This window comes from Hyalella azteca, unplaced genomic scaffold, assembly GCF_000764305.2.
Source record: "Hyalella azteca isolate HAZT.00-mixed unplaced genomic scaffold, Hazt_2.0.2 contig10287, whole genome shotgun sequence".
In the NCBI taxonomy this organism is placed as follows: Eukaryota; Metazoa; Arthropoda; class Malacostraca; order Amphipoda; family Hyalellidae; genus Hyalella; species Hyalella azteca.
In genome coordinates, this window is record NW_025940332.1 from 242482 (window position 1) to 260670 (window position 18189).

The window sequence follows — 18189 nt, forward strand, 5'->3', positions numbered from 1 at the left end:
CAATTTTCACCGTTTTCATACGGGGCAATAATTTGCCTCGACATTTTCATCAAATTAAACGTGAGAACATTATTGTTTTGAACCTCAGTTACGTCAAATCAATCACCGAATAATAAATTTGAAACTTTTAATTCTACAGCGAGTCAGCGACATAGGTAACGACATGGGTCACGATCTCAATACTTATTACCTATTTCATTTCGCGGATCGGTGCGCCACTGCTCTAAAGACGTAAAGTTTCAGTAACTCGCGATATAATTTGATTTTACATTAAAAGTTTTTACTATCCTTGGAGTATAATACTGCAAATGATTGATATCATGTATATTCGAGTAATTCATAAAACATTTCTGTATAATTTCACCTTTCGGACTTGCGCGCAAAAGTTTTCACTCGGTGCCGACTGCCGAGGGGCTATGTGGCATCTATTGTTCGTTTGTAGTCAGCCATTTATGGCGACGATCAGTGCTCACATGACCTGTTGTCGGTGATCTCGTGACCAAAACAAACTTCGCTCCCGCCACTTGGCTAATACAAAAACAGATGAGGTAGTCTAAATTCTCTATAATGTTACGTGTGGTTTCCAATTTTTTTATTATTGTGGTCAAAAATGAGTATTGGTATGACTATGACCAGTTGACCACTATGACGTAGACGTATGAACGAATGAGATGGATTTATGGGATATGTTCAAGAAAAAGAATTCAGAGGTGAACATTCAGATTGTAAACAACTGCGATCGCTCTGTGTCATTGGTATTTCTATTGTATGTTTTAGATCTAATATTCATAAGTTAAAGTTCATAGCCTAAGCCTAATTTGATGATAGGCCTACTTGTAGAGTGTAGACTAGTGTTGTGTTTTACTTGTAGGCATAGTGGCAAACCAGAGCTTTTTTGGAATCAGTTCATTTTTAATTTCCTCAACTACTTAAGATTTAAACTAATTTCTAAAGTATGAAAATTCTGGTATCCATGATACTTTACTAGACTACTTATAGTATTCAAAAATGAACTTGAGGGAGAGTCTAAAAAACTCTCTGCTTTGCCACTATGCTTGTAGGTAACTAAGGTAGCTAACTTAGGTAAGTAGGTACCCCGTAGTCCGTACCAGGTCACTAGACACTAGGTGCATACCTACCTAGGCAAGGCCTTGACTTGAGTTGAGTCAGTTCACTCAGTTGACCAGCTTGACCTTTGGCTCTAAAGATTTATAGGTAGTGTTTGATGTTCTTGTATTAACAAGTTGGCCGCGATGTGCGACTGCGCCATATATGATATATGTAGTATGTACATGCTATACTACTCAGAATTGCGATGTGTACACATGTGGTCAGTGGTACACTGGTACTACATGCCTATGAAAAATACATATTTTTATAAAATCTTGTAACTCTTTCAAATTTAAGATTTCAATGATACAATTCAATAGGCATGTTAGGGTAAACGCGGTATATTCCAACACATTAAGGACGCATCGAGAAATGAAAAACTATAAAAAAAACCGTATGCGTTACGTAAGTTCTGTTGCCTTCATGTGACTCTCAAAACACTTCACTACGCGTCAGCAACGATGAAACGTCACAAAATATTAGTTGAAAATTTGTCTCTTAAGTTGACCGCAATGAACTAAACTTCATTAAGTAATCATTAGGCAGAGTTTCCCATCGGCATCATGCACACTAAACATGCAATTCAGAGTTCAGACCAGCCGAACTACATAACACGTGAGCTAACATGCAACTGAATTGAATTGGAATCTAGCTTCTTTCCCGCTACCCTCAGCTGATGAGGTAAAACTGTCAAGTTCGAACATTGCTGAATGCTCTATTGCTGTATATCGTATTATTCTTATGCACGCAATTACGGGTAGATAATGAACAATCAATCAGGTTACTATTTTCATAATACAGCATTTTGAATAAATGTATTTTTTATAGTCTGTCTTAGAAGAAAGGCGAAATGTTAACGCATTGTAATGATTCAAGTACTTTATTGGCATTCTGATTAAAGCACTAAAAGGATAAATATAGAGATATTAAAAATCATAGTTTTATTAATCCATTTAATCTTGGAAATTTGGCAATTCTGCAAGAACGGTTAAGAACCCCTTCCAAATCCGTGCACGTCATTTTTAGCGCAATTCCGTGGGAATCCTTGTTTGGAGTAGGTACTCCTGATCAGGATCATAAATTTCCAATCGGGCGCTACCGGTGATCTAGCGGGATGATTAATCGTATAGGTACCTACTTAATTTGTATACGGTTGTATACAAATTACGAATTAACTAATCGTTCGTATACTTAATGCAAGAGAATGAATAATAATGTTGTTTCTGGTCAAATGAACGGAAGCTTTTCTGTTTCTGATCAAACAAACGAAAACTATCAAACGAACGAAAACTTCTGATCAAACGAATGAAAACTTCTGATTAAACAAACGAAAACTTCTGATCAAACGAACAACAACAAACTTTTTGAAGATAATTCTGAAATTGTAACGTCTATTGAATTCTAATACGGATCATTAATTTTAACATCGTATTTCCAAAAATCAAGTATTACATTTCTTTTACTTGAAAAACATTCTTTTACATAAAAAACAACGAATTTTTTCTTACAGCTCCTCAGGAATGACGAATGAATGCTCCTCATATTGACAAATGACGATCTTACTCTTATAGCTAAAAATTTTAAATTGAACAATGTTGTCATTTCAAAGACTCCATTGATTACAGAACTTTAGTTTTTGGAAGTGTATTCAAGAAAAGTTTCTGAAATAGTAGGAACATTTCCATTATCATTCTGAAATAAAAGCGTCATTTCCGTTCTTATATATAAACAGGATTAATAAAATACCTATCAAATCCATCCAATGTCATTCAATTTGTGATGTATGAAAGACAGTTTCACTTTGATTCCTATGATGCTCATTTTTACTGGTTGAAGCTGTAGAATTAAATTAAATTAAAAAATAAAATAAAATTTTACTAAATCAAAATTTATTATTTAACACACTAGATGGTGCATACTGTAGAATTAAATTCTATTAGAAAAATGTTGAATTAAAAATCTGATTATATTTTTTAAATTAGAAATTAATTTATATTGAATTAAATTGTATTATTAATGCACTATATGGTATGGTATGTGCTCTATGTTTTATATAATGAAATAGTTTCCCATGTTAAACAACGAAAATTTTCTAAAAGACACAAAACGTTTGAAAACGCAGGATGGCATATGAAATCATTCAGAATTTGAAGTGAATTCATTAAGATAAATTCAACATAATAGGGCAAAAAATGAAAAAAAATCAAATCTGGAACGTATAAATAGGTTTTTATAATTAAAAAAAAACTTTCAATCATTTAAATCTCAGAATGGAATGTGGATCAAGTCTCATTATTGTGAAATCGAACTTGACATGACCAAAAGCTATGCCTGTGATGTTGCCATGTCAGATATGATCGTGGAAACACCATGTGAATGTACGCCTTGGAAAAGTCAAAGTTTATCTCATACTTTTGTGTGATATCAAAAACTTTGTTGGTATTGCCCAATCGTGTGAATTTTTTATGATTCTGGATGTGTTTTATTTTTATTTTAAAACGTATTCATTGCAAAAATGTGTCCGCTAGCCTACAGATAAACGACTAGTTAACTTGATTAGTTGTTGGCAACACGGGATTGGATTTCAAACCACGCGCAATTTCGGAAGCACGGTAGGTTCCAATGAGCTCAGTTTATAAATTTTCATTGCAGTGGAAGGTGGTGTAACGCGGTGGTAGGGTTGGTATTTTGATACGTTTTCTTATATTGACATGAGAATATATTACCTATACAGAATTCCACACTGGTCGCTGGGTAATTTTAAATGAAAAGCCATCTACGCTGATTAATGAAAAACTATTTAAAAGCCACAAACTTATTTACAAGGTTGCATACACATGTTACCCCAAAAAACTAATTTTACCCTAAAAACAGTCCCATTGTACAGCAAGTGTCAACTGAACATGTGATAATGCAGTCTGACTGCTCTAATGTGACCGCAACTACGTAATCGTAAACTTGATGTTTACATTTCTTTGGCGGGAACTCATTGCAACTGATTTCTGGACAAGCTTCACTGCATCCTGATCCATCCAACATTCCGGAAACTTTACTTTTTTCTAAATAGTTGGCTGAAGACTAACAACTATATTAAATGCAAGAATTTCAATCTGAATGTGTTGGCAAGATCTTCTGAAGGCATAAATTTTGCTTATGAAGCGTTGCCAAAGATCTTGCAATATTCATCCACTCTCTGCACAGTGGGTACTTCTCAAAATCGCGATGTGTACACATGTGGTACATGCCTATGAAAAATACATATTTTTATAAAATCTTGTCACTCTTTCAAATTTAAGATTTCAATGATACAATTCAATAGGCATGTTAGATTGTTAGAGAATGATTTGAAGTAAACTACTGCTTAGAGAAATAGTCTTCTTGTTATTTTTCAAATGCAAGTAATACAAAAACTACAAAATTTGTTTCCATTGATGAAAACAATATATATAGGTACCTATGTAAACAAAATAAAATATTTTTTATTGATCTGCAACTACAACATTAGATGTTGCCAACATCATTATATTGCAAATGTGATTGAAAAACAATTATCGCACATGTATGGTTTTCCTTCACACTTCAGTCATCAAAATATTTTTTTACCCTTCAAATTTCACCTTTGCTACAGCACTTCGGCCACTTCCCTCATTTGCTGAGCAGCTGAGACTCAGAGAGCATGTTGTTATTGTTGAAGCATTCATGGCAGCGCATCCTGGTTTTAGTTCTAGTTAGTTCAATGAAAGTGGGCTGTCCTCTTTCCCACTTGATAATTTGAGATCTACATCCTGATTGTACTCTCTCTGAGATGCTGTTTGTAACAGAAGCTCAAGACAATATATACAATGAATGATCTCTCTAAAGTAAATATAACTGAACTAACAATGTAAATACCCTCAATTTTATTCAGGATTATGAAAACCTGGACACCAATCTCTTTCCATACTAATTTCCATGCGTAATATACATCATTCACAAAAAGCTAAGAGATACTTGTAGTCATAATGTGTGCAATTATGACTCAAAACTAATGTAGATTACTTGCGCGCATCACTCACAGTTATACAAGTGATAACTTTAGGCGTTTTTCTGCAATATGAGCCATAGATGCATGTCTTTGCTTGGTACACATCGCCCACAGTACTAGAAGTGATTACGATAGGCGGCGTGAGCCAATATGAGCCACAACAGGCATGGCTTCACTTAGTACACATCACCAAGAATAATGATGAACTTCAACCCTGAGCGATGTGCACCAAATACTGTCACCAATTTTACGTGACACAATGACAGAACATATCCCTGCAGAGCTGCACACAACTTTTCTCCTTGCTATGCCGGGTTACTGAAGATATACAAGTTTGAACCTATCGCCCATACGACATTCGGGCCAAATCAGCAATCGCAGCCAATGTGTTAAATTGTTCAATCTTATGAAAATGGAAACTAGGCAACTAGCTATGTCAGTATGTGGCTAATAATTAATTTGAGTATTTACAATCTAAAGTCATTTTGCTTCTAATTCAGAGAATCATAGTTATTAACAAAATAATTTATTGTGTTTTGCTTATTTCTTAAATTATTAGTATAGAAACATTTTAAGTTTGTGTTCTTTGAATGAAAATTTAGTAGCCTCCTTAGTCTTTATGAGTAGGTAACCTATGTTCAAAATAGGTTGGGTAAACACACCATATTCCAACACTGTGGGTAATTCTGACACCCCTCAACTTTTTCCATTATAGGTATTAAGCTTGGTCTTAGTTCCACCTATCCGTAGATGGTTGAAATAGTGACATCATACTATTGTGTGCCAGATTTTCGCAAAATACTAGGTCTAGCAGGAAAATGTTAAGATCTGCAGAGCAAAAGTCCAAGTCACTTAGTGAGAACATCAAAACACCTATGAAAGTTGATAGTTGACCTTGCTTTACTAAATCGTGGTAAACTGTTTGCGTAGAGAGAATATTATGGTTTTAGACTTTTAAATAAATCTGTGAATATATTAGGAATCCTTTAAGTATACTTGTATATGGTGATCTATTTATAGCCATTTATTTCTTGCTACATCCTTAAGGTGTCAGAATATGGTGTATTTACCCTGGCAAGAAATAAATGGCTATAAATAGATCACTGTATGCGCAACTCAAGTTCTGATTGGTTTATGTCACTCTCAAAACACCACACTATGCACCAGCAATGATGATACATCACAAACTGTTGCCATATTTATTTAAAAGCCTTTAGAATTCAAACCTACAAAATTGCTGAATTCCGACAATGTGTGTGACTAAATGAGCCATATTGTGAGACTAATTCCAACAGCACTTTAAAATCGTAATTCGTAATTCCGACACCCTGTGTCAGAATACGACACCCTGTGTGTCAGAATAAGTTTTTATGTGTCTAAAACCATCTCTTAAATCAATCGTCTATTAATTTATTTGCCACTTATACTCAGCAAATACAAGTACCGTCAAACGGGGTAAAAAGGGATGGTTTTGAGCGTTTTTTGTTAATAACTTCTTACCATGAAACATTTCAGAAACAAGTTTAGGCTCATTTTATAGCTCTTTGCAGTGGCTAATAATTAATTTGAGTATTTACAATCTAAAGTCATTTTGCTTCTAATTCAGAGAATCATAGTTATTAACAAAATAATTTATTGTGTTTTGCTTGTTTCTTAAATTATTAGTATAGAAACATTTTAAGTTTGTGTTCTTTGAATGAAAATTAGTAGCCTCCTTAGTCCTTATGAGTTATGAGTAACCTATATTCAAAATAGGTTAGGTAAACATACCATATTCCGACTCCTTAAGGACGTAGGGTAAACGCACCATTTCCGACACTGTAGGTAATTCCGACACCCCCTCAACTTTTTCCATTATATTAAGCTTGGTCTTAGTTCCACCCATCCGTAGATGGTTGAAATAGTGACATCATACTATCGCGTGCCAGATTTCCGCAAAACACTAGGTCTAGCAGGAAAATGTTAAGATCTGCAGAGGAAAAGTCCAAGTCACTTAGTGAGAATATCGAAACACCTATGAAAGTTGATAGTTGACCTTGCTTTACTAAATCGTGATAAACTGTTTGTTTAGAAAGAATATTATGGTTTGAGACTTTTAAATAAATTGGTGAATATATTAGGAATCCTTTAAGTATACTTGTATATGGTGATCTATTTATAGCCATTTATTTCTTGCTACATCCTTAAGGTGTCAGAATATGGTGTGTTTACCCTGGCAAGAAATAAATGGCTATAAATAGATCACTGCATGCGCAACTTGAGTTCTGATTGGTTTACGTCACTCTCAAAACACCACACTATGCTCCAGCAATGATGAAACATCACAAACTGTTGCCAAATTTATTTAAAAGCCTTTAGAATTCAAACCTACAAAATCACTGAATTCTGACAATGTGCATGACTAAATGCGGCATATTGTGAGACTAATTCCAGCAGCGCTTCAAAATCATAATTCGTGATTCCGACACCCTGTGTCAGAATACGACGCCCTGTGTGTCGGAATTAGTTTTTATGTTTCTAAAACCGTCTCTTAAATCAATCATCTATTAATTTATTTGCCACTTAAACTCAGCAAATACAAGTACCGTCAAATGGGGTAAAAAGGGACGGTTTTGAGCGGTTTTTGTTGATAATGTCTTACCATGAAACATTTCAGAAACAAGTTTAGGCTCATTTTATAGCTCTTTGCAAGGGCTATCAAATGGCATTTTCAAAAAAATTCCATATGCTATTTGTAAGGTGCTAGACGCAATATAAAAGGCTCCGGAATTAATCTTGAAATGGGGGTAAAAAGGGACACTTGAAATAAAACTCAATTTCAAACATTTGAAGCATGCAGAGTGTACTCGTCTATTACTAACAGTACGGTACTCTGAAGTCCTCCTCTTTCATTGTAGATGATGTAGATGTAAAATAAATGACATTTTCTGTGATTTTTACTACCTTGTCCACTGCAAGCTTCATATCAGCAGCCATGTAGCATTTCTTCTGTATCTGTAAGCTTACAGGATGGTTTGTAATTTTGCACAATTTTAATTGAGTCTAGTGATTTCACTATAACAAAAAAGATCATGAAAAACATATCTGAAACAGAAAATGTTTTAGTGACAACCATCATATGTTTTGAAAAAATATATATCATAGTTTAGGTCAATTACTTTTCATTCTATGATGCCCGGTGCACAATTCTATACATAGCATTCTATGTACAATTTTGTGACAACCGATGATGCACTAATTTTTCGATAAGTGAATTTTTTTTCACCAAACAAGATAAATGTAATCAAAATTCTTTGTTGTTAATCAATTTTTTTTTAACTGGAGCCTTTACTAACTGAGGTTCTACTGTAAATGCATTTTTAAGGGTGTCCCTAATCACCCTGGGGGGTGTCTCTAATCACCCTGGTGGGTGTATCCCTTTTTACCCCAGCGCGCGGAAATGGCTGCCATTTTTTTTTTTTGAATGAGATAGGCAAATTCTGTCAATTATGTTTTCAAGCCAACACCTGGGTGCAACTTTTATGTAAGTAAAATTTTTCAATATGGCGAATATTTTTTTTGCTCCAGACCTTAGCAGAGGTATCTTTCCAAAATTGCACTTTTCACACTTTATTTCAACAATTTTTTAGAGATAGTAAATGTTTGATTTCTTGACTAGCTTTATACATAATAGATAGTAAAAATATTGAAGTTTACGCCACTATTTTTAGTTTTACAATATTTTGATTAGTTTAGCTGCTACAACATTTCAACAAAATGTGGGATGCACATCCCTATTTACCCCGCCTGTCCCTTTTTATCCCATTTGACGGGATACTTAAAGGATTCCTAATATATTCACAGAGTTATTTAAAAGTCTCAAGCCATAATATTCTTTCTACACAAACAGTTTGTCACTATTAAGTAAAGCAAGGTTAACTGTCAACTTTCATACATGTTTCGATGTTTTCACTAAGCTGACTTGGACTTTCACTCAGCAGATCTTAACATTTTCCGCTAGACCTAGTGTTTTGCAGAAATCTTGCGCGCAATAGTATTATGTCAGTATTTCACCCATCTACGCATGCATGGAACTAAAAGAAAGCTTGTTATAAAGGAAAAAGTTGAAGGGTGTTAGAATTACCCACAGTGTCGAAATATGGTGCATTTACCCTTGTACTTTTTGAGGCATAGTGATAGACTGATGTTGGCAAAGCAGAGAATTTTTTAGATCTTTCTCAAGTTCATGAGTCCTATATAGACCCTCACCAGTGAAGTATCATAAATTCCAGAATTATCATAAATAAGGTAAACACGTTGACTCGGAAGTGGTACATATGTGTACCACAAAATGTATTTCTCCAGGACGTAGTGGTACATAATTCATGTTGCCTAAAATCGGCCAAAAACAAGAACCAAAAAGGCCGATAACTCAATATATACTAGTTTATTTGTAGGTTCCGCATAAAAATTCCATTTATTTCCTTTTTTGCAGTATTTAAAATTTAATTAGGAATTACCTCTATCATAAATAATAGCCGGCCAACACAATTGAGAAAAACTAAATCACGGAATTTGCCCGGAAAAAATGATCGTCTGGCAACCCTGTTTCATAAAAAATGAAATAATAGTACAGGATTAAGCAATCAGACACACACTTATACTTCTCCAATCAATCTGAAATTTTGCACACTTGTGTAAAGTTGGAAACAATGCATGAATCAATTGACAGAATAAATATGAAAGTTTAAAAACTTTTATTTTTGATATTAAAAAACAAAAAAAATTGTCTTCTACATAACTTATAATCAATATTTAACACACTTCTACCGGTCCAATCGATCTGAAATTTTGCATACTTGCATAAAGTCAGAGACAATGCATGTACGGTATCAATTGACAGAATAATTTAAAAATTTTTTTTAACTCTAAAAATAAAATTTGAAAATTAATTTTTTAATATTCCATAATAAGATTAGAAATTCATTGTACATACCGTAAACTGGGGTAACTTAGACCACTTTTTTTTTAAAAGATGCCATTTTTTTACTAGATAAGTTAAACTTAAATTGAAACATGCAAAATACAGGTCTATACTCTAGCTTCACTCACCATAAATTGCTGGCTCCTGCCTCTCATAGTTTTGATGTAATTTAAAAAAAATCGATGGTCTTTTTTACCCCAGCTCTGGGGGTATCTTACACTGTTTGGTAAAATCAATTATATTTTTTGGTAAATAACTCCAGGTTTTGGTGCATTGTAGTAGAACTCTTCTAGTTACATATGCAAATGACAAATTTGAGGAAAGTTTCATAGTTTGCAAATGGGGGGTCCTGCCCCCCAGGTGGTCTAAGTTCCCCCAAATGAGTAGCCTCAGTATTAGGCCTTTAATGCCCATTAACAGAATTTTTCTATGTCAATTCGTTTTTGAGTTTTGGGGGTTTTTGTTAAAAAAATGAAAAGTGGTCTAAGTTACCCCGGGAGTCTAAGTTACCCCAGTTTACGGTATGTAACACCAGAGACACAGGATTCTTTAGAAGTGTTGTCTTTGAAAAGTACCTAATTTTTAAACACATATTATTTCTTGTTCCATTTACAGGCATTTTTGTCTCATAAATGAGGCTTTTGCTAATTTGCATGTTGCAGAGTTGCATCCATTTTTTTCTGTCGCGCAATTATCAAATACTAATCTTATGTAGATTCTGTGACCAGAGTACATTCTGAGACCGTAATTGTGCAACATTCAGTGCACAATATGCCAATAATGTAGCATTATTGTCAAAAATATGACTAACGTTTTGATCAAACAATTCTGCAACACTCTTTTCAAGAATTAGATTACCATTACCTACGTAAGTTATGCCATTGCCTAAGTTATGTAATTATATTTTATATATATTTCTGAAATCAAATAAAGAATCTATTTTTATATGCATTTTTGTTTATTATATATATCATGGACTGTGCAATGGAAATTTTGTAATTTATTTTATAACCTGACTGAGTTTTATCATGCTGGATGATTTGAAAATTTGAGGGTAGTCTTTCGTGACTACTACAATTTATGTTTCAGATTCTCTGCCTATTCAGTGCTAAATTCCAATGTTTGAAGTAAGGTTACACTCTTATCTACAATGTTATAGGCATTATTGTTTTGTTACAGAGCTCAGTGGGCTGAGTGATGATGAGTAGCTGCACTGGTTCAACTTCCACCACTGCTACCAACACAACCAGTAAGCACAGTGTTGGTGCTACTCGTGGTGGCAGCATAACCATCAAGACCATGAGAGTCCCACCACAACAACAGCCCCCAACACAAATATTACTTGGACTATCAGACCAACAAACAACAACATTTACTCTAAAGCAGGAGACTGGAGGTGAGCCAGCAATAAGAATTTATATAATATCAACCAATACAGCTGAAATAAGCAACTTTTTCTAGATTGTCACCCAATTTAAAAGATTTGTATGATTTTATTCATTTGTATACCTAAATTAAAATGAGAGATGGCAATGTATTTGAACCATGTATATAATCCTTATAGGGCAAGGATTATATATTTTTTGAACAGAAAAATAAAAATTGGTTCCTATTGACAACAAACATAAATCTACATAAATGAAGCAGGTCAGTTTTCCTTTCTTTAATATATGTGAATGCAAAGATTTTCATTAAAATTTGGTTAGTAATCATGAAACTTTCATCTTTAGAAGATATTTAGTATGAAACTTATTGTCATTTCAGGTACAGTGATGTGCAGAGTGCTGCAATTGCCTACAGAGTCTCTCCTGGAGGCACCTCAGCCTACAGTACAACACACCCTGCAACATTCTTCCAGTGAGTTCCATGACTCATTTGTCTCCTCCACTTTCTGTATGACAGGAAAGCCCTTACATTTCAGTACCATAAAATGAGGTGACCATTTTTAGCACTGGTACGGTACTTTTTGTGATGAAAATGGTCATAGTAAATGTATAAATAAATCTAAATTGCATTTCTAGGTTATCTTATAGAGCCATAAACACAATTTTTCTAAGGCAAGAATTAATTGAGTTATAGGGTTTTCTTTTGTTAAATTCCAAGTCACCCCCATCAATGGACCAAGTCACCAGTGGTCCATAATCTGTTTTATGGTATATACTTTCATTAGCATTGAAGGCAACAGTGTCCCTCTTTTTCTTTAACTTATTATGATTTGTGTGTACAGGAAACTAAAGAAATTGTATAGTATGATTCTTTCTTTGTGTTATACTTTATATAGGATCACTGGAGACTGGAACATTTAGCCTCTTGACAGTACTTACAGGGTTGTGTTGATGCCCCAGCATCAAAGGTGATGATCTGGAACAACAAAAAATAAAACAAATAAATGAAATGAGAATTAAAAAAAACATTGAACAAAAATAACAGAAAAGAACATGGCACAAGATAGGGCGTTGTCACATATTGAGGCACAAAAGAAAATTAATTAAAACAGCATAACAGGAAATAAAATTAAAATATCTATCAGGCACGGCTTATGTATTTGTCCTCCCGCAGCTGCCGGAGGACAAAGACGCAAAAGATTGTTCTCCATATAACATAACAATGACTAACTAGAATAACTTATTGTCTTTACTGAATGAAGCCACTTAGTTGTCATCACTACCATAAAATTGTTTCTTAGTTTCAACTACCCAAGGCTAGTAACTGAAATATGCCCTTTAATGTGCCTCACATGAGTATGTCCTAATACTCCCTAAAGGTCCAGCCTAGCCGGCACAGCCTGGAGCTTTCTTAATGCCAGCACAGCAATAAAATAGGATTTACTCAAGTAATCAATAAATGTCAAAACAAGGAACTTCTGTGGGCAGGGTTGTGAAGGAATTATGGGTCTTGAGATAAAATGTTGAAGTTCAGTATGATTCATGTAATGTGTTGAGATCATCAATTATCCGGTTTATGTTAACTGTCATTTTTTTGTGCTTCAAATGTGAAATTAACTTTCCCATTTTTGTAGGTGCTGGAGTAACAAATGGGCTGCCAGCACTGCTTACGGCATCAGACGCCTCAGAAACTAAGCTGCTGTTAGCAACAGACGAGTCCAGCGCCTCACCAGGCACTATTTTCTCTTCAGGCGGTGAGAAAAATTGTATCTCGGTGACTGCTCACATTACCCAGCACCGGTGTTGTTGCCATCCATTCTTTAACTAAAATTTCTTTATCAAGAATCGATAGAAAAGCATGGCATGTTTTTTTTGGCGCTGATGTGCCACATATGCCAGGGCTGTGTCTCTGGTGTTGGGTGTTTTTGATTCGAGGGATGTTTTGACCATAGCTGGGTGGGTTGGAGGAGGGATGCAAGAGATCTGCTGGTGCCTGTCTATAGCTGAGCGGGTCCGGGGGGGGAGTGTTGGGTCCGTGTTCGACGGTACCGGGACGCGGCGGGTAGATGTTCCTTCATGGATGCTCTGCATTTATATGATAGCCAGCTAACATAATACCAGCCTCTAGATTCTAGAAGAAGGATACGAAATGGCTAAAGTGGGATAAAAAATTAGTCGTCATGAGACTTCATCCAAAAAGGGACAAAAGAGTAGTGAGAAGAAACGATGGTCTAGAGGCTGCTTGCCTCTAAGAGAGGCTTGTCGTAGAGGCTGCTTGCCGCACGGAACTTGAGGTAAAAAGAAGAAAGCACGCCTGTGTCGTTTTGGCCATAGAAGTAAACGGCGGTCAGCTACGAAAAGATTGTGGCGAGCGCCGAGCATTAAGTACAAAATCTGGATGATTTTCAGGCTACCACGTCCGTGCGCGAAGCAAGGGTATCCCCGAGGGTTCCATAGTTTAAGATCCAAATATTTTCCTACCTATATTATTTGATACCGTAATTAAGATCCATACATGCAAAAATCTTCACAGCATGTATGTTGCTAATGACTGCACGGCATTAAGCAATAATTGCACCAGCTGCTGATGTCTTGAATTCGTTTCACGGCGAATAATTTTCCAATATTCGCACTTAGGTCAGCTGTATCTGGTGGGAGATGCTGCTCCTACAATCATCACCGGTCTGCCTTCTGCATCAAGCGTCTCTGTATCTTCAGGCGGCAGTTTGAGTGTAGTCAACCACAGCGTCAATGCCACTAGCAGTAGCATTAATAACACTAACGGTAGCAGCAATGGCTGCAGTTTGCTGTTGCCTCGACCCCCTACAACAAAGAATGAAGGTTCTGCTAGTGCGGTCAGTTCTCTGCTCAACTCCAGGGGGCGTGCCAGGGAAGATAAGCGAAGGGTGGTCCACAACGAAGTCGAAAGACGACGCAGGGATAAAATTAACAACTGGATAGGCAAACTGGCCAAGATTTTACCCAACTGCAATGAGGCGCATTTGAGAAATGTGAACATGATGACGGTGAGTGCGAGGATCACAAGTCGCTACCTCCTTGCACTAAACCAATTTTAATGATTACTGTTGTGATCTCGGTAGTGAGTGAGCTTAGGTGCCGAACTTTACAAACAAGCCCTAAACGTTAATTGGAGCTAAATCTTGAGTGAAATATATAGCGAGGTCAGTTTCTTGATGTAGACTTGCCTGCTATGCTGAATCAAGATTTATATCGCTATGCAAAACTATGAAAATAAGCATGTATTTAGTTGTGTTTCTTACTGAACATTACTGGCATCTTCTTTTATGCAATATTTCATAATTTGAGTCATTCTAAAAATCAAAATCAGTGTTAACGAATAATTGGGCCCGGAAAAATTAATAGGGATTGCCTTCTTTGATGTTTGACTTGAACTGTATATCCTAAACTAGTAGAAAGTTCTTGAATATGAATTCTTCATGCCTTTACCAGTTCAATGATGTCAGTGTTATCAATCTTGGATGTGATGAATTGAAGGTTAGAATTGTTTTCTAATTTTTCCTGAAATAAATTGGAGGTCATTTTGCAGAGCAAAGCAGGCATACTGGCAAAAGCATGCGACTACATCCAGGAGATCCAGCGGGAGAACGAGACGCTCACTGAAACTGTGCGCAAGCAGCAGCGACAACAGCACGAGCTACAGTTGCTCAGAGAGCAAAATAACCAACTGAAGAACGAGAATGCTTTGTTAAGAGAACAGCTCTCGTGAACACGCTGCATCGTAACTAAATTGATTACTAATCTTAGTGCCTCTTCATCTTACTTTTTGTAAATAATCGTCAACAGCATTTTGCTTCAAATTGCCTCAATTATCCACTTTCTTGCGGGATAGAGAATAATAATTTTTAGTATCAACAATTTTTAGTGATTTTAGCTCCCCATGCTTCGCCTCTATAGAGCCATTATTAGAACAAAGATGGACTACGGATGCATTATCTAGCAACACGCAAGAAAACAAACCCTTTCTTTACTCGATCCGGTCCACAACGCCGCCATCAGGACATGTACAGGAGCATTTAGAACATCCCCCACTCATAGCCTCTATGGAGAGAGCGGCAAACCTCCACTCTATCTCCGCCGAATACAGCTCAAGCAATCACCTCTATCCCAACATGGCGCAGCGTTATAGCTGAAGACCGACCAAACATTTTCCAGTCATTATCACGTACTCCGAAGACAATGAAACACTGCTTGCAACAACGCAGGCTCATAAACTAGAAGTCATACCAGTCACGTTTGAGGATACCCCTACATGGCGCATCCCCATCAACACATTCTGCCCGGACCAAAACTACCCACTGAAGCAACGGTCACACCCAACCAAGATGAGAAACCTCTTTTTCAACCATGCATCTACAAAGCATGCAAACTCACCACATATTTACACCGACGGCTCTAAGACGAACGGCGCAGTGGGATGTGCAGCGGCGGTGTCAGACGACTCAGTTCAAGCTCATCAATCTACACCGCTGAGCTCGTCGGTGTCAGCTGTGCCCGTAGCCTCATAGATGAATTGCCCAGAGACGACTTTACCATATTTATAGATTTCAAAAGTGTGGTGCAGGCTCTGAGAGTTTATAACAGCAGGCACCCCATCGTCCGGGACATCCCGACCGGCCTGCTGCGCCTGGCGGGGGCAGGGAGAGCGGTGAGCGTCTGCTAGGTGCCCGGACACGTGGGGGTGCGAGGCAACGAGAGGGAGGACGAGGCGGCGGTAGACGCCGCCTCATTAAATTAGGCGATCCATAGTGAGCAGGTCCCTTGCCTGGACCACTACCCTATCATCAAAGGCAAGCATCCGCCATATCTGGCAGGAACAGTGGCAGAATGTTAGAGGACTGTACTAAGAACAACTAAGGACTGTGTACAAATATGGAATTCATCATACCAGAAATGTCGGAAGATGGAGGTAGCGCTGTGCAGACTAAGGATCGGCCACACGCGCCTCACTCACAGCTACCTGATCGAACGCCGTCCAACGCCGTATTGCAATGATTGTTTGGTACCCCGGACGGTCTTGCATGTTACGGCGGAATGCCCGAGCCAGAACGAAACTCGGCAAAACTACTAACCCAGCACTACTGCCCTCAGCCCAAATGAAATGCTGTCTAGGATGCTGAGGGAAGTTCCCCGATGCATCTTTTGAACTGACAACCTTAGACAATATCTAATTGAGTGTAACCTGCTGCCAGATATCTAGCACGGCACCTTGATACCGGGCAGAAAAGACCCACACATTCGAAAAAACACCACATTCGTGTCAGCCCATTACTGATTGAGATGAAACGACAGAAGTTGGATCGACCCTGCGCCTCAGTAATAGAAAAGCATGCGCTCAAGACCAGATGGATCAGGCTGCGAGCCTAAAACCAACGAAGAAACCTGACCCTGCAAACAGAATATTGCGCTTTCGGCGCGAAATTGACGAAGATGATCTGAAGTGATTAGAAATCTCTCACCTACAACTACTACTAGTGATGACAACGGCAATAGCTTTCATTTCCTGTACGTGTGCCTAGAGTTGACTTGACTGCAATTTTGTGCTCTTGTGTTGGGGTGTTCTCCGGACAACCCACTGAAAAATCTTGTTTAAAAGTTTCATGCGTTCATGGTGCGTCTGGAACGTCGATTTTTTTTAAAAAGAAGTAAGTGTTTCTAACGTTGAATAAGCAAAGATCCTGCACTGTAGAGTGTTTTGACTTGTTATTTACCTCATGAGGATTGCAACATTTTCCTGCTTGATTTACCTTTGATCGCCCTTCGGTGACCGGTGATGGTCTGATTTTCTCCAACACATTTGTTGCTTATGCTCTTGGACACGTAAGCATATGAAACAGGCGGCAAACCCTTGTACTAAATGTTGTTAATCCTCATCTTAACTTTAATCGTATCCGGTTCGCAAGGAAACGGACCTCATTTTTAATAAGCTCTAAAAAAAGTGAACGACTTGACTCGCCAGATTGTTTGTTGACATATTCCTCAACTGCACTGTGTTATTGGACCCGGATGAATAGTATTTCAGCCGAAACGATTTATTCAGACAGGCACATTTAAGTACTATTCATTTTTTTGGGAAGCTTTAAGTCATCAATTGTTAGTTTGAAATATTTTGAGTAAATTCAGGGGAAACTAGGTGATAATTACTTATTACGGATTTGAAAAACCGTATTTGCAACATGAAACTTTAGTTTATGGTAACCAAAGGTGAATTATAGTTTGAGAAAAAGCCCCCCATTAAAAACAACGCATGATGGAAACTTTCCTTCACAATTCACGAATCGAATGCTGGAACATTTAAATTGTGTCAGGATTAGTTATTCAATATTAAAAAGTTTCGGAATTTATATTACATTAGATGAATGGATGAAAACATTGTAGCGAAAAAAATTGATCACCATGTATTTAGGAAACTTTAATGTCTGTCTGCCAGAGCAGATTTTTGCTATGTTATGATGCTTATGAACATCTTGAAACAGCATTTTATTGTTGCATTTCACAAGTTATGAACCTCTTAAAACGGCTTTTTTGTGAACAAGATTTATTTATTGCAAGATTTATTTAAGTCGACTGATGTTCATACGTGTTGCTTTTTATTGTGATGTATAAAGGTTGAGGTGGTTTGGTCAATAAGCTGAGACAACAAAAACAAAGTTCAGGTTGATAACTCA

The 18189-nt window shown here is 36.8% G+C and overlaps 1 protein-coding gene across 3 annotated transcripts; it reads left to right on the forward strand.

The window, feature by feature from the left end:
• Nucleotides 1-214: 214 nt before the first annotated feature.
• LOC108673394 (upstream stimulatory factor 1) lies at nucleotides 215-17153 on the forward strand. 3 transcript variants are annotated; one of them, XM_018161215.2, is made up of 6 exons: nucleotides 215-548; nucleotides 11277-11493; nucleotides 11862-11954; nucleotides 13117-13236; nucleotides 14120-14508; nucleotides 15051-17153. In XM_018161215.2, exons 2-6 carry the CDS (start codon nucleotides 11295-11297, stop codon nucleotides 15228-15230), a joined length of 981 nt encoding a protein of 326 aa, XP_018016704.1. In that variant the 5' UTR covers nucleotides 215-548; nucleotides 11277-11294; the 3' UTR covers nucleotides 15231-17153. The 3 variants fall into 3 exon arrangements, with proteins under 3 accessions (XP_018016704.1, XP_047738311.1, XP_018016705.1); XM_047882355.1 differs by lacking the exon at nucleotides 215-548 and adding an exon at nucleotides 665-710; XM_018161216.2 differs by lacking the exon at nucleotides 215-548 and adding an exon at nucleotides 10712-10965.
• Nucleotides 17154-18189: the final 1036 nt, after the last annotated feature.

What these genes read in the sequence shown, in the direction of transcription:
- LOC108673394 (XM_018161215.2), top strand. Translation starts at nt 11,295, where the DNA reads ATGATGAGTAGCTGCACTGGTTCAACTTCCACCACTGCTACCAACACA. An exon ending in TCTAAAGCAGGAGACTGGAG is followed by an intron (nt 11,494 to 11,861) that starts GTGAGCCAGCAA and finishes TTGTCATTTCAG; the next exon opens with GTACAGTGATGTGCAGAGTG. An exon ending in CACCCTGCAACATTCTTCCA is followed by an intron (nt 11,955 to 13,116) that starts GTGAGTTCCATG and finishes CCATTTTTGTAG; the next exon opens with GTGCTGGAGTAACAAATGGG.